The sequence below is a fragment of the Talpa occidentalis genome, unplaced genomic scaffold (assembly GCF_014898055.3).
Source record: "Talpa occidentalis isolate TD23 unplaced genomic scaffold, MPIMG_talOcc4v2.1 talOcc4.6, whole genome shotgun sequence".
Lineage (NCBI taxonomy): Eukaryota > Metazoa > Chordata > Mammalia > Eulipotyphla > Talpidae > Talpa > Talpa occidentalis.
This window is the reverse complement of record NW_023604972.1, coordinates 2,017,246-2,043,564: the sequence shown is the minus strand read 5'-3', so window position 1 is coordinate 2,043,564 and position 26,319 is coordinate 2,017,246. Positions and strand designations below refer to the sequence as shown.

General features: G+C 57.7%; 2 protein-coding genes across 2 annotated transcripts; both read left to right on the top strand.

Annotated features, from left to right (window-relative positions):
• Positions 1-5,455: 5,455 nt before the first annotated feature.
• Positions 5,456-10,980, top strand: S100P (S100 calcium binding protein P). The gene is made up of 2 exons (XM_037530318.2): positions 5,456-9,164; positions 10,637-10,980. The coding sequence occupies exons 1-2, from the start codon at positions 9,027-9,029 to the stop codon at positions 10,784-10,786; spliced, it is 288 nt and encodes a 95-aa protein (XP_037386215.1). The 5' UTR covers positions 5,456-9,026; the 3' UTR covers positions 10,787-10,980.
• Positions 10,981-20,916: 9,936 nt separating this feature from the next.
• BLOC1S4 (biogenesis of lysosomal organelles complex 1 subunit 4) lies at positions 20,917-22,868 on the top strand. Its single transcript, XM_037529553.2, has one exon. It carries the CDS (start codon positions 20,917-20,919, stop codon positions 21,538-21,540), a length of 624 nt encoding a protein of 207 aa, XP_037385450.1. The 3' UTR covers positions 21,541-22,868.
• The last annotated feature ends 3,451 nt before the right edge of the window (positions 22,869-26,319 follow it).

The window sequence follows — 26,319 nt, the reverse complement described above, 5'->3', positions numbered from 1 at the left end:
CTAAGACACTTCATTTCTCTTAGAATGAAATCTTTCTCTTTGATTGTCATTGCCAAGTGGGGGTTAAATTTCCAGGGGTTTTGAGGCTCTCAGTAACCTCTTGTCAGAGGGAATGTTTACCTCCCAGGACGGCCGTGGGGCCTGAGCTAGCACAGAACGAACCTCGTTCTTAGTGTAGGAAGAATCTTGCCGGCCTTGCCTGAGCACCAGAGTACTTTCCACCTATCGTCCTAGAAAACCAGACGTGTTCTCTTGTCCACGTGCGAGGGTTACGGACAATCGCAGTGGGGTGTTTCCTTCAGAGGTGGACTTCCCCCAGCTGCAGGAATGTTGCCGGCGGGCCCCTACCTCTTGCGTAAGAACTGCCTTAGCCAAGGCCACACACCCCCCCTTTCCGGGGTGACCCATCTCCAGTTAGCTATGTCTAGTGGGCTGGGAATCTCAGGGTCCTGTCCTCTCACTACAACTTGGGACAACTTTGAATCCCAGCATCAGAGCTCCCGGTGGGAGTGCCTCACCCCCACTACTGCCAGTCTTCACGCCTTCCTGGCACAGCTCCTAACTCCTAATTAACCTGCACTCCAATTTTCATCTTAGAATCTGCTCCCTGGGAAACCCAGCTACATGTCAAGCAATAGAAAGCCAGCGAGATAACCATGCCTTAGCACGGGTGGCAGGGGGAGTGAAGAGGACATTGCAAAGCAAGTAACTGATGGACTTGGTCTTGACAGAGGAGTACAGCTGTCAAGGGTGGAGAGGAGAGGGCTGCCCCTCGCCAGGGGACGCCAGTGCTTGGAAGGGTCTGTGAACCGCAGTATTGGGGAGCAGTGGCTGGGGAGAAATTCAGGACCAGGAAACAACCCAGAGTTCCATTTCGCACATTTGTTAAAACTAGAAAATTGACAATACTCTGACTGCAGATTGGATTCTGGTTGCCCAGTTCCCGTGACTGCCCTGCGGTCTTCAGATGCCACGTTGTACTTGATTGATTTTTAAAGTGGTGAATACAAATGGCACAAGATTGAAAAGGAATAGACGTCTCCGCTCCTGGGCAGGCCTCCCCAGAGCCCACCCAGGAGACGCCATCTCTGTCCTCCCAAGCGTGCACGTGGGAGCACGCTAGAGGACTTCTCCTTCGCCCGCCTTTTGGTTTTTTAAAACACAACTGGTCGCACGCTACCACTCTGTAAATAAAGTGTCTAGATAAACAGACATCTCTGGAGAACTTATCAGTCATTGCACAAAATCCTTTTTACATAATGTCAGATTCAATTTACTAGTATTTTGTTGAGGACTTTTGCATCTTACTCTAAAGCCATCGTTGGGAAGTCGCCCTCTCTAAGCCTGGATCTCCGCGTTCTGTAATGGCTGCAGTGTTCGTATTACCGTCAGCTGTCAAGTAGCCACAGATGACTCTTACTACACAAATGTCTGCGAACTATTGGCCTAAATTCTTGTTTTTTAAAGGTTTATTTGATTTACTTATGCACACAAGAGCTGGGGTGTAGACCAGAGGTGCAGGGGGTGAGAGGATTCACCAGAGAATGATGGGGAGCAGAATAGGAGGCTCTACTAAAATCCCCAGTTGATGGGAGCAGCGGGAGAGGCAGAAGAGGTCTGCTATGCCATGTGGGTCAGCTCCCTGGCTGGGATCGAACTCTTGTCGCAGTGGCTGGTGGTAGCTTGATAGTCTGTCCTGGGGCCTGTCAGCAATTGGAGGAGCACTCAGATCTTGCGTTTTCTAACAGAGATTGAGGGCGCCACCTGAGCGTGGCCGTATAGCCCTGAAGCTGAGTCTGGCTTGCAGAACATTTCAATATTGCGCATGTCTCTCCTGAGCCAGAGCTCCCTGCCCCTATGGGTCAGGTCATGGCCAGTTGTTCAGAGACCCCCTCGCAGTGCTGGGACAGGTGCCTGACACCCTAGAAGACCCTGAAGCTCACTGTTTCAGGTGTAACAAGTGGCCTTTATGTCAAAGCGCGGTTGCAGAGAGTAGAGGGCGCCTGGGAGCCTGGTGGTCTGGAAGGGCACCTGGGAGATGGTGAGGGGTTGAGCTCTGGCGAGAAACGTAGGCAAGGTGTGCAGGAGGCTCTACGTGTGCAGGCCGGCGGGGGGGGGGGACCGCAGAGCACACAGACCTTCTGCTCCGCGTGTTATGCCAGCTGAGACGACCACTGGGGAGGGAGAAAGTTCATTCTCAGGGACAGTTTGACAGGACTGGTGGCAGGGAACACGGCCGTCAGCCCTGAGGGTGAGGGGGCATGAGGGAAAGTCTGCCGCCAGGGGACAGGAGGCCGGTCCTACCCCCGCTGGAGACAAAACCTCAGGTCCAGACGGCCACGGGGTAGAGGGCTGGAGGGGGCCTGGCTCCCAGCCTCCCTGAGGCGCACCGTCGGCGTGACCTCGGTGGATGCTGCTTGTCTCTAAGGTTCTTTCCAGCCTGCCATTCCGAGTGACTTCTAGAATAGAGCCGCGCTGGGAGAAAATGCTTAGAGGCCATCCGTGCTATTCACCAAGTAACTTTCAATTCTCTGCCTCCCAGGCCCTTAGTAGGGCCACCTTCCCAGCCCCCTTGTGGTGGTGGTGGAGGTGGTTGTGGCGATGATGGGGGGTGGTGGCTAAGTCAGTGAGTTGTGAGGGCGTCTCCCAGGTCACATGAGAGCCAGAACGCCCGGCTTGAGACCCTCCAGAGTTCTCTCTCCCCCCACCGCTCTCTCTTCCAGATGAGGGTGGGTCAAAGGCTGGTGAGTGGGTGGGGTCTCCTGCCCCTCTACAATGAATGTGCGGCACAAACAAGGGAAACCCTCGGTGGTTTCCAGCCACTGGGATGTGATGACCGGTGGAGACCCTGTCTTCCTCTCCTGGGGACGGGCGGCCGCCTCCTCTTCGAGGCTACCCTCGCTGTCACCGCGTCCCAGGTCACGGCTGACAAATGATCTCCTTTTGGATGTGTTTCCAGCTATTGGCTTTTCTCTGCCCACTGAGGATTCCCAGTTGGGAAAGGAAACCCAAGTTCATGGCCCTGGCCCTGGAAACCCTCCCCTTGACGGCAGCAGGTAAACAGGGACCCGTTTGGGTTTCTACCATGTCGCAAAGGTGAGTGGGGTGAGTTATCTGGTCAACACTGGCCAGGTAAATCCAGATCCATCCAGCGCTTGTGCCAGCCCCTGCCCAGCACGAGCCAAACCCTCCCTAGCCACGCTGCCCCTTCCGTGTGCTCTTCTCTGTCCATTCTGTGAGCCACAAGGCCCCCCCCATGCTCCTCTTCCCAGGCTCCTCCGATTGGTGATGATTTGCCAGTTGTTTACACGACTGAATCTGGGAGCACAAGTGCACGTGCTCACTCACCCCCCACCAAAGCGCTAGTGCCCGTATCCTGTCACGGCCTCTCCCCTGCCCCCTCCTGTCTCACCCCAGCCCTTCTCAGAACAACCTATTTCTACAGAGACTAGGAATTTCTTTTTGTTCTGCTTTGCCAGTTTGTTTTCTTTGTACCATGCTACGATCCAGTGAAATCCCTGGGTAACTGTCTTTCACTCCGACTTCTTTTTACCCGTTGAGGTTTCTTTTCATTCATGCCGGCAGCATTTTTACTAATATATGTCGTCTCATAAATGTCTCACAAATATATGTCTCATAAATGTCGTGGGTTTCCTATGTGTTTTATTTCATTCCACTCCTGTACCAAAAGCCGGGGAGTTCTTTTAACGATATATTTAGCTCTCCAGATTTAACTACTGCTACTGATGAGAAGATATATTATTGAGCAAATGAATACAATAAAGATTCCAGCAGAACTTCCAGCCCAGGTGCCATGAACATTCCAATGCAGGCGTCGTCAACAAGTTTGCTTCCTTACAGCTCCTTCCCTTTCAAGATTCATAGCCGGGGCCTCAGCACTCTTCTCTACAAGGTCCGGCAGCCAAGCAGTTGGTCTGTCTCTCCAAGGCCAACCCTGAATGCCGCATCTTTCCCCGCCTGCCTTGCCCCTCTTGTCTGGGGACTTTGCTGCAAACGGTTGTGCCTGCTACAAAATGCTATCAGTGTAACAGCCATGGACACAGGTGTGTATAAAAGGAACCCTTGGTGTTTAAACCTGTGCTCAGACCTTACCGGCTCCGCAGGTCTAGGACCTCATGCATGAGTAATAAAGCTTCTCCTGCCCTCACCATTCCTCTGCCTGGGGAAAAGGCTAGAATTAATTTCTACCCTACTCAGCCCTGTCGGCTGTGGTAAGGCCGCGTCCTCCGGAGTCCGGGGAGGCGGTGGTGCACAGAATTTTAAGATGCTCCCGGGCATCACTCCTGGGGTTGTGTTATCTTACGTTGCAGCAGATGCTTCAGTCGCACCCAGTGTGATCACATGAGCCCCTTGAAAGGGGAGGGTGTATGTGCGTGTGCATGTGTGTGCACCTGCGCGCAGGGTTGTGGGTGCGTGCGTGTGCGCTTGGTGCAAGGGTGTGTGTGCGCGCAGGGGTGTCTGTGCAAGACCCTGGGAGGGGGTGCCCAGAACTGTGCCCAGAAGCCGCTGACGGGCGGGACCTGTTGCTCGCGCGCGGGCGCCGAGGCGGCCCCTGCACGCCCACCAGCCTCGGGAGCCGGCTGAGCCCAGACAGCCGCGCCCGCGCCCCGCGCCCCGCGCCCCGCGCCGGAGCCCCCAGCCCTGCCCCGCCCTGCGGCGCGAGCACGTGCGCGCCCGGCGGAGGCGCCTGCGGCCCGGAGCCCCGAGCCCGCCGCGAGGAGGCGGCCGCCCGCTGCCAGGCGCCCGGGCCGGGGCGCGCGGGGCTGGGGCGGCCCCTGCGGCTCCACCCGCGGGGGGACGGGCGGCGGGGCGGGGCGGCCGCGCGAGGGGGGCGGCCGGGCTCGGCGGCGGCGGGGCGGGGCGGGGCGGGGCGGCCGCGGGAGTGTCCCGGCCCGAGGCCGCCCGCGTGGAAGTGGGGCGGCGGGGAGCCTGGGTGACGCCCGGGCCCTCGGGGACAGGGGAGGGCGCTCGGGAGCTGCGGGCGCCTGTGAGGGCGCGGGGATGACGGCGCCCCCGGGGGAGGCCGCGTCCCGCCCCGGCGCCCCGCGGGGTTCGCCCCAGGCCCCAGACAGCCTCTCTCTGCGGTGCGGGCGCTGCCCAGGCCCAGCCCCGGCCATCGCTCCCGAGGCTCCTGCTGGCCGCCGGGCTCGTCCTTGGAGACGCGGGGCCGGGCCGGCCTCTCCGTGAAGGACCCGCCCGGGCGGCGACTTCATCTGCTTCTCGGGGCGCGCGGGGCGCCTCCGAGGCTCTGCTTGTTTTTCGTGCCCCCGGAGCTGGGCCTTGAGCGAGACCCGGGGCTGCCTGCGGGGGACGCCCTGGCCGCGCCCCCAGAAGCAGGACCCCGGCCCGGGGCGCGGCTGTGCGGGGGCGCCCGGCCCAGAGCCCCGGCAGGGAGAGGCGCCGGGGAGGCTCCGCGCTGCGTGTTTTGGTTTCATTTACGGACTTACGCGCGGGAACGGGAGTGATGCCCGCGGCGTGTTAACGGCGCGCACGTGCCTGTCAGGCGAGTAACCCGGCCGGGCCGTGAGTCCCGAGCACCTTCTCCGCTCGCTGATTTGGCGGTGAGCACGTGCTGACACCCCTGCACTTCAGGGCTTCTCTGCCAGGAGTGCCCGTGTCCCGGAGCGGGGCGTGGGGGGCAGCTGGGCCACAGGAGCCCCGACTGGCAGAGGTCGCCTCCTGGCTCCCAGGCCTCCCACCTGGCGGCGGCCCAGACCCCCAGGACGAAGGGCAGAGTCTAGTTTGTGACTGTAAAGTCCTTTTGCCTGGAAAACGAAATGCTGAAAACCGATTTTAGAATCTTTGTGCAAATGGCCAAAGCCGGTGGCGTGGCCGGGGCAGGGGGTGAATAGAGCTTTCAACACAAACCCTCTCCCTGCGTGTGTCCGTCAGCTGGAAGGCAGGTGCTCCTGGTGCAGGCCTGTCCACCACCCCGACTGCAGCGGGTTGCGATGGGGGAAGCTGCAGCGGGAAGGGCCACAACTTTGAGCTGGAATGGGAGGCGGGGGCCAGGCGAGCCAGCACCTGCCCCAGGAGAGGCCCAGCTTCCCTTGCACCTCCCTGTGCTCAACTCTAGAACTGCTGGGAAAATCAGTCCATTTGGGGGGATTGTCCTAGGTCAGGAGACACGAAGCCCCTTAGGCTTCGCAGACTGGGAGGGTCAGGCATTGTCCCAGCTACTCAGCCTCAGGAAAAGTGCGTGGAGACCCTGGCCCCACTGGCAGATTAGCAGAGAACAAGGACAGCCTCACCCGACTTTTTCGGAGAAGCATTTCATGCAACCAGAGCGACCCCCGTTCTTTAGCGCCAGGGCTGGCAGAAGGGCGCAGCCCTGTGAGCGTGCCTGAGCCCGGGCCACTGCACCCACAGGGAGAATGAGCTGCTCAGCCCTCTCCACCCAGCCAGGAGCCGTCCAAGCCACCTCATGCGGCCTTGCTTCCTCCTAGGTGTTGCTGCTCACACCATAACGTGTTGCCAAAAGCGCTTGGAGGTGCATGAGCACAGCACGCTCGCCTGAGGACACCAGGGCCAAGCAGCCAGAGAGCAGGGGCACGTGTTCCCACAAGCACTGACGCCCAGGCCGAGACAGCGGGAGATCATGGGGCAGGGGCTCCGCTGCTGCCTGCCCCCTGTCCCACTTGCTGGGCTGCCTGCGTCCGGTCTCCTGCGCCCGCGTTAGAGTCTGTCCAGTCTGCTGAGGGCTCCAGGATTCGCTCCCATTTGCCTGAATCAACAATGAGCCTAGTTTGCCCCACAGCAACCAAATCCTCAGATGCCTGAGAGGCCAAGATACTGGAGGCCGGACAGAAAGATGGGGTGGGGAGTACAGGGCAGGGAGGTGGTTTGTTCCTGAGTCCTGACACTGCGTGCCCCGGAAACGCGCCTGCTTCCTGCCCCCCTCCCCCCCTTGCTGAGCCCTAAGCACATGGAGCTGCAGAATCTGATGGGGATGCCCAGGCCTGGACCCCTTCAGCCCTGGCGTCTGATGTCTGCCTCTGGGCTCCCCACCTCCAACTGTGCCAGACACGCCCCACAGCTCCAGAGCTGGGTGTGCGCGCCTCCCCCCAACCGCGGGGAAGCTGGAAGCTGGAGGCCTTGAGCAAGCTGGCCTGGGGAGAGTTTGCTAATGGCCAATCCTGGTCAGACCTCACCCTGCCTTCGGGCCGGGCAAGCCGGGACACCTGCCCTGGTGGCCGTCTGGGCCAGGACCCCGTGACACCAGGCCTGTTCCTGAGAAACAAACTCACTTCCTCCACTCACTCAGCCTCCTCCCTCTGCAAATATTTGTCTGAGCCCTTATCAAGTTTCGCTCCCAGGCTTCTGTGCAGTGAGAGTGGGGAGGAGCCTGGGCATGTTCACCCACAGTCACTCCAGGCCTCAGTTTCCCCTTCTGCAAATCATGGCAGTACCTCCAGATGGTAGGTTCCCCCACCCCAGTCTCACCTCTCTCTCCTGCCCCCTGCCAGGGCCACTCCCAGACGTCCTTTGGGCAGATGATGGCAGAAGCCTGGCCCTGTGTGGCCAGAGGCTCCTGACCCTGCTTCCAGCCTCCCCCTTCTCACCCGCCAGCCGCCAAGCAGGCCTCAGAAGAGCCAACCCCACTGTGAATGTCCAGCTGAAAGGCCCACCTGTCCAGCGGGGCCCGCTGGAGGCGTGCGCCACCTCTAGGAAAGTGGCCGCGCTGGGGGCAGGGAGCAGGGGGTGCTTGTGCTCCCTCCAAGCCCACCTCGCTCTGCAAACTCCGCTTCCTCCGCCAGGGCGGCTGATGGCCCCGTTCTCCTTGCCCCTGGGCCCTCCTCTGTTCCATTCGCGTCTCCCTCACCGCGCCCCTCTGAGGTCATCCGGAGACTCCCACCGGGCACCCTGACCCAGAGCAGGGGCCCAGCTGCCCCACACCGAGTCGATGCCCGGACCCAGGCTGGCTGGGCCCAGCAACCCAGCATCTTCTCCAGCCCAGACGCAGAGGAGAGCATGAGCCAGTCCCCCACAGACTGTACCCAGCCGCCCCACTGCTCTGGCCCCCGGCCCCCCGACCCGCCTGGACCCACGGGAGACACGTCCTGCCCGCCCGTGTCCCCGGTGACATCCAAAGACTGCAAACTTGACCTAGACCCCTGCCTTGAGGCCAGAGCTGCCTTCACCTTGCCCAACCCTGGTGACCGTGTGGGTTCGGGGAGTGACTCTGAGGGGTGATACCTCAGGGTGGGGGCGCATAATTCCAGCATCTATTCAAGCACTGCCTCCCCCCACCGTGATACAGCCCCTCTGCTATCTATTCACACGGGGCAATAACCGGAGAGGACAGAGCCACTCACTCGTTATTCATTCAACAAACACAGCGCCCACTCGCCCCAGGAACGCCACTTGTCCCCCAGGGTGGGGACTCCGCTGCAATCCAGCGCTGACCTCTGCTAAAAACAAACAACAAAAAACCCAGACGGCCCCAGATGGAATCCCAAGCTCAGCCCAAAGAGGCTCAGGCAGATACAGCCCCCCCAGGAATGCGGTCCCTCCCCTTCAGGTTGGGCAGAACTTTCCAGTCAGCACAGCACCATGAGGTCATCCTTCCCATCCCCCAGGGGGAGGCGAGCCACCGGCCAAGCAGACCCCTGCCCCCACCCCCAGAGGCCTGCACCCCCTGGCCCCAGCCAAGCCCTCTGCTTGTGAAGGCCACCCCGGGGGCGCAAACCCTTCCCCCCTCTGCCTGGACTGCCCACCGGGCGTGCAGTCTCAAGGAGAGCTTGTCATGAAGCCCATCAGTGCTTTAAAGGTGCTTGTTGCAGTTGTCACCCAACACCCCAGGACTCCAGAGAAGCACAGGAAAGTGTGGGTGCTCTTCGGTGGGGGAGGTTTCCAGACCAGAGGTTGCAAGGAGCGGCTGGGCAGCACAGCGGGGGCGGGGCAGGGCGGGTGACCGTGGCTCCCCGGCCCACCCTCTGTGTCAATATGTGGCTGGGCCTTATTAAGGGCCCCAGCCGCGGCCCGACACTTCCTCGCCCGGCAGCATGACGGAGCTGGAGACCGCCATGGGCATGGTCATCGACGTCTTCGCCCGCTACTCCAGCGTGGAGGGCGACAAGCAGAGCCTGACCAGGGGCGAGCTGAAGGCGCTCATGGAGAAGGAGCTCCCCGGCTTCCTGCAGGTGAGCCCCAGCGGAGGGGGCGCGCGGTGAGGGCACCCCAGGCCCAGGGGCAAGGCCAGCCGAGCCCTCCAGAGGGGAGGCTGGGAGCCGCTGAGCAGGAGGGGTGTGGCCAAGGGGCCCTTCAACCCGGAGCTGCAGCCCCAATTTACTTGAGAGCAGGAGAGGGGTCCAATCCGAGCGGTGGGGGGACCCACGGGGGGGCCATGTCCCAGGCCTGGTTTGCTGGGCCCTCAGGCTGTCCCTCAAGGCTGCGTGCCCACCTTCATGCCCCGCCCCAGAGGGAAAGAAGGTGGGGAGCCCGCGGGGCCTCTCCGCAGAGGCTGCCTCTCCACCAGCCTTCCCTGCTCTTCCCTCCCCCGGGACCTCCCTGCTCCCTCCTCTCGCTCTTCACCCCCTTCCTGCCCCCCAAGCTCCACCCACCTGCCCTGGAAGGGACTAGCTGATACTGAACCTGAAATCTTCAGCCTGAAGTGATACTTGGAGGACGCTGAGCCCCTTGGAATATTGTGTTTTTCTTTTTATAGATGAAGATAAATATTATTTTATTTTAATTCTTTTTTTTAAAAAAGATTTATTTATTTATTTATTTATTTATACAAGCACTGGTACAGTCAGAAGCGCGGGAGGGTGAGAGAATTCACCAGAGCCAGAGGGGAGAGCAGAGCAGGCAGACTGATGAAGTACACTGCTGAGGGGAGCAGCAGGCGGCAGGAGAGGGCCATGGGGGACCCTCACCCGCTGGCTGGGCATCGAACCGGCGCTGCAGAGGCTGCAGGCAGCTTCACAACCCAGCGCTCAACCGCTGCGCCACCGGGGGAGGCCCAAGATAGATATTATTTTAAAACAAGGTCCGTTTTTCTCTACTGTAAATATGTTTGTGGTAGAAAATGTACTATTTCCTTTCTTTTCTTTAATTTATGTATGCGTACAAGAGCTGGGGTACAGGCCAGAGGTGTGGGGGTGCGAGGACTCACCAGAGACAGAGTAGGGAGCAGAACAGGCAGACAGACTGAAACACACTGCTGAGGGGAGCAGCGGGGAGACAGGAGAGGTCTGCTGCGCCCTGTGGGTAGCTCCCTGGCCGGGGATGGAACTTGTGCTGCAGAGGCTGCGGACAGCTTCATAGTGCTGAGCCTTTGACCCCTGAGCCACCAGGGAGGCCCGCAGTCACCCTTTTAAAGCACACCCTCTGATCCGAAGACAGTCCCCCCCAACATGCTCCTTCAGCAGCGCACCCGCAGCTCAAACGTGGCCCCGAGACAATAATAGGTTAGTTGGCATCGTGGGGCAGCTGAGGCCGTGGGTCTCACGGAGCTGCCTGGGTCTCGCGCGCTCAGCTGGGCCTGGCCAGGAGCCCACACGCCGCAGAAGCCGCGCAAGCTGGCGGGAATTCCCTCTACACGCGGCGGTGCCAGGCTGAGGCGGGGTCCCGCAAGGCGCCCCATGGCTGATCCTGGCCTCTGTCTCCTCAGAGCGGGAGGGACAAGGACGCCGTGGACAAGCTGCTCAAGGACCTGGATGCCAACGGAGATGCCAGCGTGGACTTCAGCGAGTTCATGGTGTTCGTGGCCGCGCTCACGGCAGCCTGCCACAACTACTTCGCGCAGTCAGGACTCAGCTGACGCCCGCAGGCCCGGACCCCGAGGGAGCAGAGCCTTCCCCGGCTTCCCGAAAGCCCTCTTTGGGGCTATTTCCTTGGGCTGAACAGTTGCCCTCTGGTTGAATAAAATGCTTGTGAAATGATCCTAGTCTCAGGGAAATGTGACTTCCTTAAAACCTCAGCAGCCGCCCTTCCCAATAATCACTAACTAGTCACTTACCTGACGACTGCCTGAAGCCTGGGCCCAGCACCGCGCTCCTCCGCTCACCGCCCTCTCTCCCGCGCCTCATTACGCACCACGCTCTGACTCAGGTGCCCTGTGCTCTGCCCACATCTCTGGTTTCTAGGCTCATCCTGGGGCATCCAGCTGGCACCCCCCTCTCCCTCCTTGGTCCCAGAGCCCCAATTTTGTTCAGGCATGAGGCAGAAATGTATGCAGGGAGCGTAGGCTCCTCATCCAGTCCTTGCTCCTTCTGCCATGTGGACTTTGAGGAGATCTCCTGGTGGCCGCCAGGCACAAGGCCAGCCCTCGGGGTACTGGAGGGCCCTTCCTGGAGACCAAAGAGCAACGTCTGCAGGAAAGCTGTCCCGGGACCCTACAGGGGTGCACGCATCTGACGTGAGTGGCGCCCCCAGAGCGGAACAGCACACGCTGCAGGTGACCATAGCTGGGAAGGACCTTCCTCCCCGATTCAGACACATCACGTCATCATGGACACCACCCGCTTCTTTCAGGGCTCAGGCAGCGTTGAGCGAGGATGTGATGCTTGGAGCAGCAGCAGCCATTGTGCGAGCATGAGGACAAAGGGCAGAGGATCCCAGAGCTCCGGCTCATGGAACAGCTGACAGCGCTGCCCACCGCCCAGCCCCAGGGGCGCTACTTACACCATCGCCCATGTGGGTGATGCTGGGAGGCCCTGGTTGCTGAGCTGAGTCAGGCCCACCCGCCACTGGAATGATGGCCACACAAAGTCCTATCCTTAAGCCCCGTTAGTCAGCAACTGCCTGCCCCGTCACCGTGGCGTGGACGCTTCCTCACTCCGGCCCTCCCGTCAGGTCCCCTTCTCACGGCTGCGAAGTTCATCTCCCGCGCAGGCCGGGCGGCCGGGGACACACCGATACCCTCGCAACCAGCGTGCTATGGCGGCACCGGGCTCCCCCAGCCTCACCCCCGCCGGGAAGAGGGGAGGTGCGGAGCTGGCGGACTCCCCCGTGGCTGGTCAGCTCAGGGGTGAGGCGCGGGCCGGGGAGGGGGCTGCAGCGAGTGCTGTGCTGGGGGCTCGGCAGGGCTTCTTTTGGTCCAGTTCTGCAGGGTGGATGCGCCCGGAACCGTCACCTGGGGTCTCGCCTCCTGCCCTCCCCAGGATTCTGGGGACTGGCAAAGGCCAAGCCTATGACCAAAACCGGGACCCGCAGCACGTCGTGAACGCTGCACGCGGGCCCTTCAGGCGACGTAGGCGCCACAGCCGTAGTCACAGAAGTGCTGCTTGCACGCACGGCAGCACAGCAAAAGTCCCTGATTTCATGAATAACCTTGACCAGAAGAGGCAGACACCGGACTGGACAAGAACCTCCTGACGGAGAAATTCAGAATCACGCGTGGGTTACGGACCGGAGCTGCCGCCGCGGCCGGGTATGAGCGCGCAGTGAAGGTGGAGGCGGCAGCTTTGTTCCGGGAAATGACGTGAGACTTTGTAAGAGGCCCTTGGCTTTCCTTTATTAGTCCTTTCTTACTCTTAAAATCTGAAAACTTGGGAGAAAAGTGAAGAGTATAAAGGACATTTTTTTAATTTATTTTTTTTTAATTTTAAGATTTTATTTATTTATGCACACAAGAGCTGGGGTACAGGCCAGAAGTGTTGAGGGAGGGTGAGAGGACTCACCAGAGACAGAGCGGGGAGCAGAACAGGCAGATCCACTGAAACACACTGCTGAGGGGAGCAGCGGGGAGCCAGGAGAGGTCTGCTGCACTATATGAGCAGCTCCCTGGCCGGGGATCGAACTCGCGCTGCAGAGGCTGCGGACGGCTTCATAGGTTGTGTCTTAACCCCTTACGCCACCAGGGAGGCCCTTAAGTTTATTTTTAACGTTTTTTGACAGGACAGGCGCTCCCATCATGAGTGTCACTGTAGCGCCCCCACCAAAGCCCCCACAGGCCATGGTGCTCTCCCCACTCACCCCTCTCCTCCACCAGCACCTGATTGTTCTGCATGACCCCCAGGAGGCTAGTGTGGACATCTCCCCACATTCCCGTCCCCGGCCATGCAGAGAACCCTCCATCTCCAGACCCTTGCACTCCCGCCCCTGTTCTAACAACATCTTTTAGGAAGCAGAGGATTGCTTGTGTAGCAAAATGAATAAAAAGCAGCAGCGCTGCCTCCAGCTGCCACAGCTCTTTGGTCTTCAGTTAGGAACAGTCCCGGGTCTTTCCGACTTGGGCGACGGCATTTCTGGAGACCCCAGGCTGTCATTCTGTAGAACTCGCTGCACCTCTAGCCTGGCCAGTGTTTCCCCAGGGCTAGGGGCGCGGGCCGTGTCTTGGCAACAACATCACAGAAGCCACGCAATGTTCTGTCCCCTCGGCTGGCGCGAGGTTTCATCTTGTCCCATTACTGACCAGGGCCCTTTGATCACTTGATGAAGAGGCTGTGCCCGGGCCAGCCCCGGGGAGGGCAAGCATGAGGAGTCCCGGATATGGCGCTGGGAGGGCAAGAACATGTTCACGGAACAGCCAGGACGAGTCGAGGGACACACGGCCAGTGTGCACGGGCTCCCGCCCGCCAGGTCACTGAGACGCTGCGCTCTTTACACCCTGGGCACTGCCACGTGTTTTCACTTGCAGACTTTAAATATTCTGCTCCTCATCACAGATTTTATTCATCTACTCAGAGCCATGTGAATTCAGTTCCCCACGGCGCTCGGTGAACTGGGACCGTCACCACCGCTGTGTTCCGATGTGACCGCGGCCCCACTGGCCAGGGGAGCCCACGGAGCCGGCCTCTGGTGCCACGGACGTGGGCCGGGCCTGGGAACAACTCAGCAAGCTCTGTGTCTTGAGCTTTCCTTGCCCCGGAAGGGACAGTTTCTCCACGCAGCTCCAGTTCCTTTCAGTGGAAATGGTCATGTAGAAGCCAAGTCTGGAGCGCGGTGCCGCGCTGCCGGGGGTGCGGCCGCCGGCTACCCCAGGGGACACAACTAGAGACTGTCTCCAGCGCGCACACAGCCACGGCTGCGGGACGGTGACACGGGAGACACCACACGCCTCACACCCCCTCCCATGCCGTCAACACCGGAGACTCTCCTGTTCCCCCTTTTGGGGTTTCCGCTGGAACCCCTCCCCTGCAGGGCCACCTTTCCCCTGGGCTCTGCGCCCCAGGCCGGGGTGCCCTCGGGGCCCCCCGCGGACGTCCTCAGGCCACTCGGCCGACGGCTCTCCTCACGCCCTGGCTCGGCCCGCCCCGGGGCCCCCCACTCGGCCCGGCTTGTCTCTGATTTCCGGCGGGGGCGGAGAGGGCGGGTAAACACCCAGCGGCGCTAACATCCGCCGGCCTAGCCCGCTCCGGCGACCTCCCGGGCCGGCCTCGCTCTCACGCCGGTTCGGACGCAACGAGCTCCGGGCTCACGGCGAGCGCCACCGTCCTCGGGGGACCCGCGCCCCCCGCCCCAGCATCTCGGCCGCCGAGGAGCTCCGGCGCCGTCTCCCGGCCCGGTCGCCGCGCGGGTGGCTGGGCGCGCCCCTCCGCCGAGGCGGCCACCGCGCCCGGGCCTGGCCAGCGCGTCGTCCGCCCCACAGCTTGCTGCGGCCGCGCTCGCGCGTCCCGCGGAAGACGGGCAGCAGGAGCTGCTCGACGACCTCCCGCCCCCGCTGCCCCCGGGAGGCCGCGCCCGCCCCCTGCCCGCCTCAGGCGCCGGAGCCGCCCGCGGGGACGCGCCCGCCCGCGAGGCCGGAGCCAGCGGGCAGCGCGCGCGCGGGAGGCGCCACCGCCTCCTTTACGACGCCGCGGGGCCCTTTACGACGGGGCGGGCTCCTTTACGACACCGCGGGGTCCTTTACGACGGGGCGGGCTCCTTTACGACACCGCGGGGCCCTTTGCGACCCCACCGGGCGCCTCTACGGTGGTGCTGTGGACGGGCTCCGGGCTCTCGTCGCCGGTGAGGGCCGGTGGCCCGGCCGCGTGCCTGCCGCAGCAGCGGCTCCTGGAGACGGTGTGCGTGAGGGTTTTGCAGCCCCCGGCAGCCGGAGCGGAGCGGCCGTCGCGGCGGTGCCCTGCGGGGCGGGCCGGGGCAAGCCTGGCGTTTGTCCCATTGTTGTAGAGCAACCCCGATACAAAACGGGGTGCCTGACTGTGGGTCCTCACCCGCGCGCTTAAAAGGACTTATCAATGCTCTACTGCAGGCACACGTGAAAGGTTAATAAAAGGTTTATTTACAAGGGAAAGGGAAATGAGGAAATGTACAGCTCTGGGAGAAAAGTGGGAGACAAAGTTTTAAATGCGTCCTACCCGATCCGCCGATCAGGAATCCCAAAATGGCGCTCTCAGTTGGCCGCCAGCCAGGAGCGGTGAAGCCAGGAGGCGAGCGATCACCAGCCAGAGAGCGAGCAAGGCCCACGTGTTTGGTTTTTATATCCAACCTGGCTGCCCAACTCCACCCTCAGGTCCCAGCCACCCTCCCCTTGGTGGTGATGGGATTTGTCTTTCCCAATGTCCTGATGGCTTTAGTCTGGAGTGGGGGTGGAGTCCACAAAGCCTGTATGAGATTATCTCAGGACATCCTTTCCCCCTAACAATTCCCCCCTTTCACTTTTTGCCACCATTTCCATGGTGATGAAGATCAAACATATGGATTTTGGGATACAGTCTCAGATGAAAATTTTCCAGGGTTCCAGTCTGAAAGAAAACGAATCCCTCCAGGTAGTGTCCATTGTGGAAAGCACTCTTTAGGGTGCATCATGTAACTATACCAGGTTTTCATACCTGTGTTGTTGTTGTCCCTCCCTAGTGTGGGGGAGGTGTAATCTGTGCTTACATGTTTAATCTGCTCTTTCAGCTTCTGTCCCAGAGTGGCTAACAGAAGTAAGGACATGACTCCTTTTAATTGAAAGTTAATTACTGATATTTTGATTTTGCTTTTTCAGGTTCTATTCCAGGAAACCCAAGGGAGGGTGGAGCTGAGCAGCAAGAGGAGAAGCTGCAGAAGAGACTGAGGAAGGAAGCAGGATGGAGCCAGGAGACCTGGAAGAGGCGCATGGAGCCTAGAGACACGTGAAAAAACTGCGCTTGTCTTTTGGTCGTGGACTGGGTGACACAGATGTGGGTGAGACCCGTGGGGAGGTGACCATGGCAGCTTTTATCTTGATGTTGATTTTGCTCTTTTCCTTCCGGGCTTGTCTGGTTGTTTGTGACCCTTTTCTGTGGGTCCCCACTGGAAGATGTTTTAGACTTGTGGCAGGCTTTGGGGCCTTGCTCTGGGCCGACCCCATATGGATGGAGTTTTACCCACGAGGGGATGGGTAACTTTGGGTGCTTCATTTAGAAACTAGACTCTTTGCCTTACCTGTATTGTTTCCTAGTTTTTATTAAAGATCCTTCCCATTAAAGTGTCATATGTTTTGTGTTGATGCGGCGGATGGCAGAACCCATGTAGAATAGGCAGGTTTGTGGGGGTCTGGGGTGCCCCTCTCCCTGTCCTATAACACCATCGCCGCGTAGGCCGCGGGAACCATTAGGGAAACACGACTGCTTTTCCCCGCCCGGCCCCCCCGCGGGCGCCCGCCTGGCTAAATGTCCCGTGAGGAGGTGTCGGCGAGGGTGGGGGACCTAGAAGAGGATGTAAGAAATGCAGGAGCACCCTGGGGTCCCCACATGCCCGCCGCCCAGACTTCACTTCCAGACGTCGAGGCGTGCACGCCCGCGCTCGGGCGCTGTTTCTGGCCCCCGATGAGAGCAGCTTCCAGCAGCTGACTGCCAAAGAGAAAAGCTGGAAAGTGTTGCAGGTAACCAGGCGGCTGATCCTGCCCCCTGCGTAGTTGCTCGCCTGGAAGGCGCCGAAGTCCGGGCCTGGCGTCTCTCGGGGCTGTCGGTTGCCTGGCCTGGGCCACAGGCTCCCAGAGAGCTGCGTATCTGATGGTTCGGCAGGGCCTGGTGCTGCTGCCGCTGTCGTGTACTCCAGCGTCTGGTGCTGCTCATCCGGACCCTCCGACTCCCTGCAGGCTGCTGCAGCTTTTCTTAGCCGCCCCCTCTGTGAGCTCCTGCAGCTCAGGTTGGAGCCTGGCCCCCCAGAGGCTCATGGAGCCTCTGGCTGCCACGAGCTCCAGGCAGTGCCATCTCGGAGGACTGGCCTTTCGTTTGGGACTTCTGAACCCTGTGGACTCTATCTAGGGTGAAATAACCGGCCACTTGTGGCCTTAGTAACTCTGTTTCCCCTGTGTGTTAAGTAACCCCCATTATTGGTGTTCCCTGAGACTGAGTGGTCTTTAGTTGTGCAGGCAGGTGACGAGCCCACAGACGGTGACCCGTCTGCTGCTGGGCACTGTGCTTGGATGGCAGTGGCAGCGTAACTGCCGTTTCAGTGTTATAATTGTCAGCAGACAGTACATGGGGAGGGTTGATGCCAAAGGGTTTGGAAACACACAAATCCAGAATTAGACCCAAGTTTTTCACTTTATTTGCTATGTGGTCCTGAACCGGTTAACGTGAGCACAGCTCTCTGGCCTCTTGTCTCCACATGTTGCTCCAGGGTGGGTGTTGGAGACATGATCCCAATGATCACATTATGATCCGTGTGGTCCATAATAACTATGTGGTGTGGTGTGCTCTGGGTTTTCACCTAACTCATAGGGTTGTTCTGAAAGTTAAATGAATTACCAGAGAGCTGCGTATCTGATGGTTCGGCAGGGCCTGGTGCTGCTGCCGCTGTCGTGTGCTCCAGCGTCTGGTGCTGCAAAACAGGCTAGAAGAATGGGGAGGTAATGAGTGTGAGCTCTGCTGTCTCCCCCCCACCCCCCCAGAAGAACATGAATCCTGACAAACTCCACCTGTGTCATCTCATTTCATTACTTTCTTCCTCAAATGTAACTACACTGGGAGCTAGGGCTTTAACATTTGACTTGGGGGGGGGCACATACATTTCATCCGTTACAAAGGAAATGTCAACTGGTACAACCACTTTGGAAACTATTTGGCAGGATCTACTAAGTATATACCAACCCTATGATCTAGTAAACTTGACATTTTGATTTACACTCAAAACTTTTTTTTTTTTTATTTTTTTTATTTATAGAGGCATGTTTTTTTTTTTTTTTTTTTTTTTTTATTTGTTTGTTTGTTTTGTTTATACATGCACTGGGTACAGTCAGAAGCGCGGGAGGGTGAGAGAATTCACCAGAGCCAGAGCGGGGAGCAGAGCAGGCAGAAGGACCAAAGGACACTGCTGAGGGGAGCAGTGGGCGGCAGGAGAGGTCTGCGCGCCATGTGGGACCCTCCTCTGGTGGCCGGGGAGCAGCTGGGGATCGAACCGGCGCCGCAGAGGTCGCCGGCAGCTTCGCAACCCAGCGCTCAACCGCTGCGCCACCGGGGAGGCCCCTACACTCAAAACTTTTAATGCATTTGTACACAAAAGGACATAGAGACAAATATTCAAGCTCCCAAATTAAAACAACTCAAACGTTCACCAGCAGAATTGTAGTCTAGTCATTTAAGAGTGTATATTTTATCTATTGCTGCATAATAAATTATCCCAAAATTGAGCAACTCAAAATAATATGTATTTATTACTTCGCATAGTTTCAAGATACCAGCTGGCAGTGCAGCGATCTCTGGACTGGGGCTGGAGGATCCATTTTCATGATGGCTTACTCACATGGTTGTTGGAAAAAGGCTGGTTTTCACTAGCTGTTGGTTAAAACCCTCCGTTCCTTTCTACGTGGACTTCACAAGAAAGCAGCTGGTTTTTCCCAAAGTACATGATTTGAGAGAAAGAAGACATGGCTCCTCTTACCATTTTATCTCTACGTCACATGCCATCACTTCTGCTGATTTTTATTAATTGTAAGCAAGTCAGTAGGTCTAGTATGTACTTTCTCAGAAGGAACACACAAGGAGGTGGAGATGATCTAGGATCATAAAACTGCTACTGCAGTCTGCTCTCTGGCCAGTAATGATTCATGTGCTTTATTTTTTTTTTTTAAAGATTTATTTATTTATGCATACAAAAACTGGGGTACAGGGCAGAGGTGTGGGAAGTGAGAGGAGTCACCAGAGACAGAGTGGGGAACAGAACAGTCAGATCTACTGAAATACACTATTAAGGGGAGCAGCGGGTGAGCCAAGAGAAATCCGCCATGTGGGTAGCTCCCTGGCCAGGGATCAAACTCATGCCACTGTGGCTGCAGATAGCCTCATAGGTTGCATCTTGTTGTGCCACCAGAGAGGCCCCTGATGTGCTTTGAACATGCAAATCACACTCATTCTCACCCAAGCTCCCTCGATTATATAGCATCAGCTCCAAGTCCAGAGTTTTGTCATCTAAATTAGGCTAGCTGTGGATAAGACTCCATGAGTATAGACTAGATTGAGTTGTTAGACTACAGTTCTTCTTGACCTGCAGACTTCGAAACTAAAGAGACAGGCTATCTGCCCCCACACATCCAATATGCAGTGGTGGCCAGACATGGGATAATCATTACAGATTATCCCTGTTCAAAACCAGTGGGAAGATGGTGGGAGGCACAAAGGAGTGATTGTCACAGTAAGTCTGCAACCCAGTCTCAAGTTCTGAGGATAGTTCTCCATGGCTCTCAGCTACACCATTGGCTTCACCCTTTGTGTCATGCTTTCTTTTTCTTGAAAGGGGGCACGTATTTGCTGATGAGTCACTTTATCAACATGCCTTGTGCTTGCAGAAGTTTGTGAGGTCCAAAGGTCTGTTTTGTACCATTGCTGCTCCTTCTAGTTCAAGTTGCAGTGTTCTGATGTAATTATCTTTAGAACTTTGTAGGCTTCTTGTCAATCCCATTGGAGTTTACTCCATTAGACAAAAACAGCACCTTCAAATCCCTTTGAGATAAGTTGGTCTCTGCTTATGAGTTAGGCTTTTGCTAATAAGGCCAAGGGACAAGCACTTACGCTTCCCTGAGACCCTGAGGCTGGGAGAAGCACAACCTTATTAATCTCATTAAAGAGCAGTTAGACTGACTGGTAATTTGAACCACTGCCTTTAATTTTTTCTCAGATATCCCATTTTTTGCTTCTACTTTCTAAGTGTTCTCCAAACAACACATAATAATCAAGCAACTAGAAAATGTGGGCAATTGTTTTTGTCAAGTATGACTTTTTCTCAGTTAACAGTAAATTCAACGACTACCTGGGGTGTGGGTTTCACAGTCACAACTCGGGTCTTCCTGTCCCTGCCTGGGATTTGAGCGTTGCTATGAAACCATTTTGTAATTTTATTTACCTAATAAATAAAATGTGTTAAATTTTATGACGTCAAAGTCATCGAGTGTCAGAGTTGAAGAGTTTCCTTTTTTTAAATTTTGTTTATGCATACAAGAACTGGGGTGTAAGCCAGAGGTGGGGGGGGTGAGAGGACTCACCAGAGGCACAGGGGGTGGGGGGCAGGAGACAGGGGAGGTCTGCTGCGCCATGTGGGCAGCTCCCTGGCTGATAGCCACGTGGTGCAGAGACTTCAGCCCCTTGCACCACCAGGGAGGCCCAAGCAGCGTTTCCTCTCGCGTGTCTCACTTCGCCAGCTGCGTGGCTGCGGCCCGGGGGCCCTTCCTGGGCTTGTTCTGCACCTTAATCTGGAGGGAGGTTAAGGGTTGCGTGGCTGCGTAGGAACAAAACAGTCGGACGGCTGCACTTCGGGGGGGTGCGATTTACCCTATACCAGTTACGTTGTCATTTGAAAACAGAAATGGGGCTCTAGGCGCGAGCGCGGGCGCACGCGGCGGGGGGCGCCGCCGCGGGGAGGGCGGCCGGGGCGCGGGAGCGCGCGGGGGCTGGGCTCCCAGGCGGACGCCGGAAGTGGGGCGGGAGCGCGCCGGGCGAGGCCGGAAGCCGGGCGTGCGCGTGCGCGGAAGCCGGCGGTGCGTGTGCGCGTGCGCCAGCGCGCGGGGGCCGGAAGTGGGCCAGCGCGCGGCCGCCGCGGGCCATGGAGGGTCCCCCCGCGGAGGAGGCCGAGCCCCGGGGCGCCGCCTGGAGCGGGGACAGCGGCCACGTGTCCCAGAGCCACAGCAGCGCCTCGGGGCCGTGGGAGGACGAGGGCCCGGAGCCCGGCGCGCCGGGCCGCGACCTGCCGCTGCTGCGCCGCGCCGCCACGGGCTACGCCGCCTGCCTGCTGCCCGGCGCCGGCGCGCGGCCCGAGGTGGAGGCCCTGGACGCCAGCCTGGAGGACCTGCTCGCCAGGGTGGACGAGTTCGTGGGCATGCTGGACATGCTGCGCGGCGACTCCTCGCACGTGGTCAGCGAGGGCGTGCCGCGCATCCACGCCAAGGCCGCCGAGATGCGGCACGTCTACGGCAAGATCGACAGACTCGAGGCCTTCGTCCGCATGGTGGGGGGCCGCGTGGCCAGGATGGAGGAGCAGGTCGCCAGGGCCGAGGCCGAGCTCGGGGCGTTCCCCAGTACGTTCCGGAAGCTGCTGCACTCGGTGACCGGGCCCTCCTTCTTCGGCAGGGCGCCCTCGGGCAGGCCCCCGCCCGCCGGCTTCGAGCCCCCCGTTCTGTTCCGCACCGAGGACCACTTTCCCTGCTGCAGCGAGAGGCCCCAGATCTGAGCGCAGGACGAGCGCGCGGGGACACGGCCGAGTCCTCACCTCGAGTGTAACTCGGCCCCTTGAAACTCCTGTCGCTAGACATGGGTGACGTCCAAGTTTGGAATTTCTCCTTGTGCACACTCTGGTTCTCAGTCTCCGTTAGTTGGTGTCTGATTCGGTGTCTTCCAGGTCTAAGCTGAGAGCTGCTAGGTAGGGGTTCAGGGTCGCGACGTGAATGGCGCCCTCCGTACACTGGGACTGTTATTTTCATGGATTTCACGGCTCGGCCAACAGTATTGCCTTTTCCAGATTTATATATTTATATTGAAAAAATGAGCCATTAAAGCCTTGTTGTTCAATCCTATTAGAGATTCAATTTTCTATAACTTTTAGGGTAGATGGTAAATTATTTAACGTTATATTGAACTTTCCACATCACGGATTGTAAACTGAAAAAAATTATACAGTTTCCGGGAAAATATATTGATTTGTTGTAACAAATTCCAAAGTCCCATTTGAAAGTATGACCTCACAATCTTTTTAATGTGTTCCAAGCAAACATGGCTATATTTGGTTGCCAATGTTTGGCTTAGAATTTAAGTGTTAATAAAGTTTTTTAATTCTGTTGGAAAAGCTTTCTTTCTAAAAAGAGCTTCACATATTTCCTTTTTGTTTGTTTAAAAACAGACCTGTTGCTCATAGAATTTTAGGAGTGGGATAAGAAAAGTGACTTGGGAGTGTCTCCTAATGCGAAGAACTGATCTTGGCTCCAGTTTCACTGTTCCTTAATTTTCCCACTCATTTGTGGGAATCAGCGGTATGGGGGTTTTGTTCTTCCACCTCACAACGTGGAGTGCGTGAAGATCTCTGGAGATACAATAGGCTCTGTTCTTGCTTTTCATCTGCTTTATAAGGTGGCCCTTATAGAGAGTAGACCTCAAATAGGGACGCAGCTTGGCCTGCTTTTGTGTCATTACAGGTCTTTGGGGTTGACGCAGTCCGCACGGTGTCCTTGACCTTGTAAAGATACCAAGTGTATTACATTCTACAAAGCCCACACTCTATTCCCAACCTGAGCTCTCCGGGTTTTCTGTGCAACCTTTACATTTTTCTAGTAATTTATTGATTACAAGCTAAGGAACTCCTGACACTGCAAAAAAAAGCTGAAAAAACATGTGATTAATCTTAAGAACTTGGCAGCTCCTGGGTACTGCTGTAACTAGTCTTCATGGGGCATAGTCACTGGGTCTGATTAGCTTCCTTATGCAGCTTCTAGATTGCCAAAAAACTCGGAGCTGATATTAAAAAAAAAATTAGGACAAATGAAAAGTTACAATAATTTTAAAGCTGAAATTTAATATCTATATACTATAAAGAAAAGCTTTAATAATTAAAAATGTGTAATAGATATCTATTTTCACTACCTACAAAAGTAAATTGGGTTGAGAAAATTAAAAGCTTAAAAACCAGTAAAAATGAAATTCAGCTTAGTCGCTTTTAAAGCAAATCATCGCTTTCTGACACCACAGTTTCAAGTGCCGGTTTAGGTAGTTTACGGGCCACACGTGCCCTCATCTGGAAGGATCCTTGGGGTCTGAAGTTCTCTCCATCAGTGTTTTGAGGTTTCTAAGTAGAGGTTTGTGTGGCGCTTTTCTTGTTCAGATGGGGACTTGAACTGGCTTGCTGAGCACAAGGCAGACTAGTGAAGGGGATTTGTTTGTCTCCAAAGGGGGGCACCTTGTTCTGTCACTGTCACCCTTGCATCTGACTTGCCTACCCCTGGCCAACTGGAGAGCTAAGAAGGCCCTTCTGGATAGTAGAAAATTCATCCTTCCTCTTCTTGCTTAGTGAATAACAAGTTGGGAGGGGGCCTCCACCCCTGATTCTGTAGGGGGAGTCCCAGTGTCATCCTGGGTGATCCCTACAGACCATCTGCTGCTGTGGTCTGGAGCTCCCCCGCTTCTAGAATAAACAGTTGGAGTTGGTGTTTAGTAAAGCTTGGGAGGAGCACCCCCAGCCCCACCAAAGTCAATTGGTTTCGATGCGGGTCCAAGAGCATACCCACCAGTTTTCTGGGGTCCATAGGACTCAACTGCGCAGCCTCAGCAGCTGAGTTGGTTTCTGCACAGTGTAAAATCGGGTACTAGTGAGCTGTAAGCACCTAGTGCTAGCCCCCACGCCCTCAAGCCAGAACTTCCAGGAATGAGTCTTGGACCATGTAAAAGGAGGTGGGTCCATCGTAGGTATAACCTGAAGGCACCCCTCTGTCCACCCCCACCTGCAAAGCCTCACCTGGGCCACAACGATCTTTAAGTGGCTTCCTGCTTCCCTGTCCCTCTCTAAGCCACCCCTAGGTTGCATACAGCAGCCAAATGGGCTTTAAAAATTATGTAATTTTTTTTTTTTAAAGACTTATTTATTTATTTATTTATACCAGCACTGGGTACAGTCAGAAGCGCGGGAGAGTGAGAGAATTCACCAGAGCCAGAGCAGGGAGCAGAGCAGGCAAAGGACCGAAGTACACTGCTGAGGGGAGCAGCGGGCGGCAGGAGAGGTCTGCGCGCCATGCGGGACCCTCCTCCGGTGGCCAGGGAGCAGCCCGGGATCGAACCGGCGCTGCAGAGGCTGTGGGCAGCTTAGCAACCCAGCGCTCAACCGCTGCGCCACCGGGGAGGCCCTATGTAAATCTTTATGAATCAAATGTATTAGACTTTGTCTAAAACCATCACGAGTCTCTTACTACATTCGAATAAAATCTGGGGCCTCCCTGGTGGCACAGGGGTTAAAGTCTCAGCGCTACCACCAGCCACTGGGGCATGAGTTCCATCCCCAGCGAGGGAGCTGACATGGGGCTGCAGACCCCTCCTGTTGCACCTGCTGCTCCCTTCAGCGGTACTTTCGGTCCGTCCACCTGTTCTGCTCCCTGCTCTGTCTCTGGTGAATCCTCTCACCCCCTGCCCCGCACCTCTGGCTTACACCCCAGCTCTTGTATGCATAAATAAATAAAAATAAATCTTTAAAAGAAAAATAGAGGATAAAAGTCCCAAATTCTATTATACAGGATCAGTTTCCCATCCCCCACCGGCACTGACCTTGTCCTGAACAGCTCTCCTGGCCTCACCTGGGTCCAGGGGCTGCCAGGGCACTAGTGCCTGCTTCCCTCCCTGCCTGTGATAACATCTGAGCGGCCCCGTCCGGCAGGGGCTCTGGGTCCCGCTCCACCCGGCTGCCTTCCCATGGGAAACACTGAGCGGTTATTAAACATTTGCAGGGAAGCCGAGCAGCAGGGAGGGCTGAGGACACAAAGGAAAAGGGGGGTGCAGTTTTCCCAGGAGCTCTTGACAGGGGAGACCTGAGGTCAGGGGCCAGCTTAGGCCAACCAAGGTTGAGGGTCTGAGCTTGAGACACCAGGTACCAGCATTCTGAGGGATTCCCAGTGTGCCCGCACCTACCAGGCCCTGGGGGTGCTGATAGCTTGTAGATTCTCTAAGAGAAAGGCTGAAAGGTTGAAAAAATATTTTCTTAAAGCCCATTTTCCAAAGTGACCTAAATCAGTCGTCCCAGAAGTTGAGAAAGGAAAACACTGCTGAGGGGAGACAGGCGAGGTCTGCCACGCCATGTGGGCATCTCCCTGGCCGGTCGGGGATGGAACCCGCGCTGCAGAGGCTGTGGACAGCTTCACGGCACTGCGCTCAACCCGCTGCGCCCCCGGGGGGCCCTAGAGTGAGATATTCTTTATGATGTTTGTCCTCAAAGAGGGGCTCCCCAAGGCCACGTGAGACGCAGGGTGTGCAGGTGGGAACCCAGGTCCCCGGGTTCTCCCAGGAGCCAGGCTGCAGAACAGCCCCTGTTCCGGCCGGGGGCTCCTGGGAGCAGGCAAGGCCACCCGAGGAGTCCAACCCGGCCTCGGGAGCCAGGGACCCGCACCCTGCAGCTGCTGGCCCTGGGTCTGGAGCCTGGGGGCCTCTGCCAACCCCAAGGCGCAGCGGGCTGCTCTCCATGCGTGGGCGGGGAGGGCAGGATGGCACCCCCGTACCCCAGAGATCTCTAGGCTCATCCCTAATGGGAGCCACCAGGATGACAGAACAAACCGAGGAAAATATGCGTCCATCCCGCCCTGTGCCGGACGCTGCCAAAGTCCCGGAATTTCCCCGCCTGTCCCAGGAGGGCCAGGGCCAGAACCCTGCCCTCGACTTCCCCTCTCTGATCACCAGGGGGCACTGTCGGCCCATTGTTGGCCCAGGTCCTGGATGGGGGTGGGGGTTGGCGCTTGGGAAATCGCTACAGTCCTCTGGGCCTCAGCTGCTCCTGGGGAGGCTGTGACCCGGAGCCCCAGCTGCTGCCGGCCAAGGTCTCTTGCGCCTGCTGGGACACATCTCCACCAAGGGGGAGTCTCTGTCCCTCTCCTTGGAGCTGTCTGCCATGGTTGAGGCCTCAGGGGACCCCAAACTCCTAAACCACAGAATCTGCTTCAGGCCGTGAAACTTCAGGGCAAAATCTGTGGCCAGAGTGACGGGCCCACCTGGCCTGCTCGAGCGGGGAGCAGCTCAGCTGTGGGAAGCCCAGTTGCCGCCCCCCCCAACCCCCCGCTCCGCCATGTCCAACCCTGGGCAGGGCCCACAGGGGCTGGAGGCCCAGAAAGGGACCCTCGCCAGCCTGGGGGCCCCCAGGTCCGGCGTGCGCCTGAGGCGCCGCGGCACGAGCCGGCCTTGCGCTGGGAGAGCTGTAGCAGCCAGGTCCACAGTCGGCCAGGCGGGCCGGGCCGGGTCAGGCCGGGTCCTGCAACCTCGGGTGAGGACC

Coding starts and splice junctions, on each gene's coding strand:
- BLOC1S4 (XM_037529553.2), top strand. CDS start 20,917: ATGGAGGGTCCCCCCGCGGAGGAGGCCGAGCCCCGGGGCGCCGCCTGG.
- S100P (XM_037530318.2), top strand. CDS start 9,027: ATGACGGAGCTGGAGACCGCCATGGGCATGGTCATCGACGTCTTCGCC. Junction 9,165..10,636: donor AGCTCCCCGGCTTCCTGCAG/GTGAGCCCCAGC, acceptor CTGTCTCCTCAG/AGCGGGAGGGACAAGGACGC.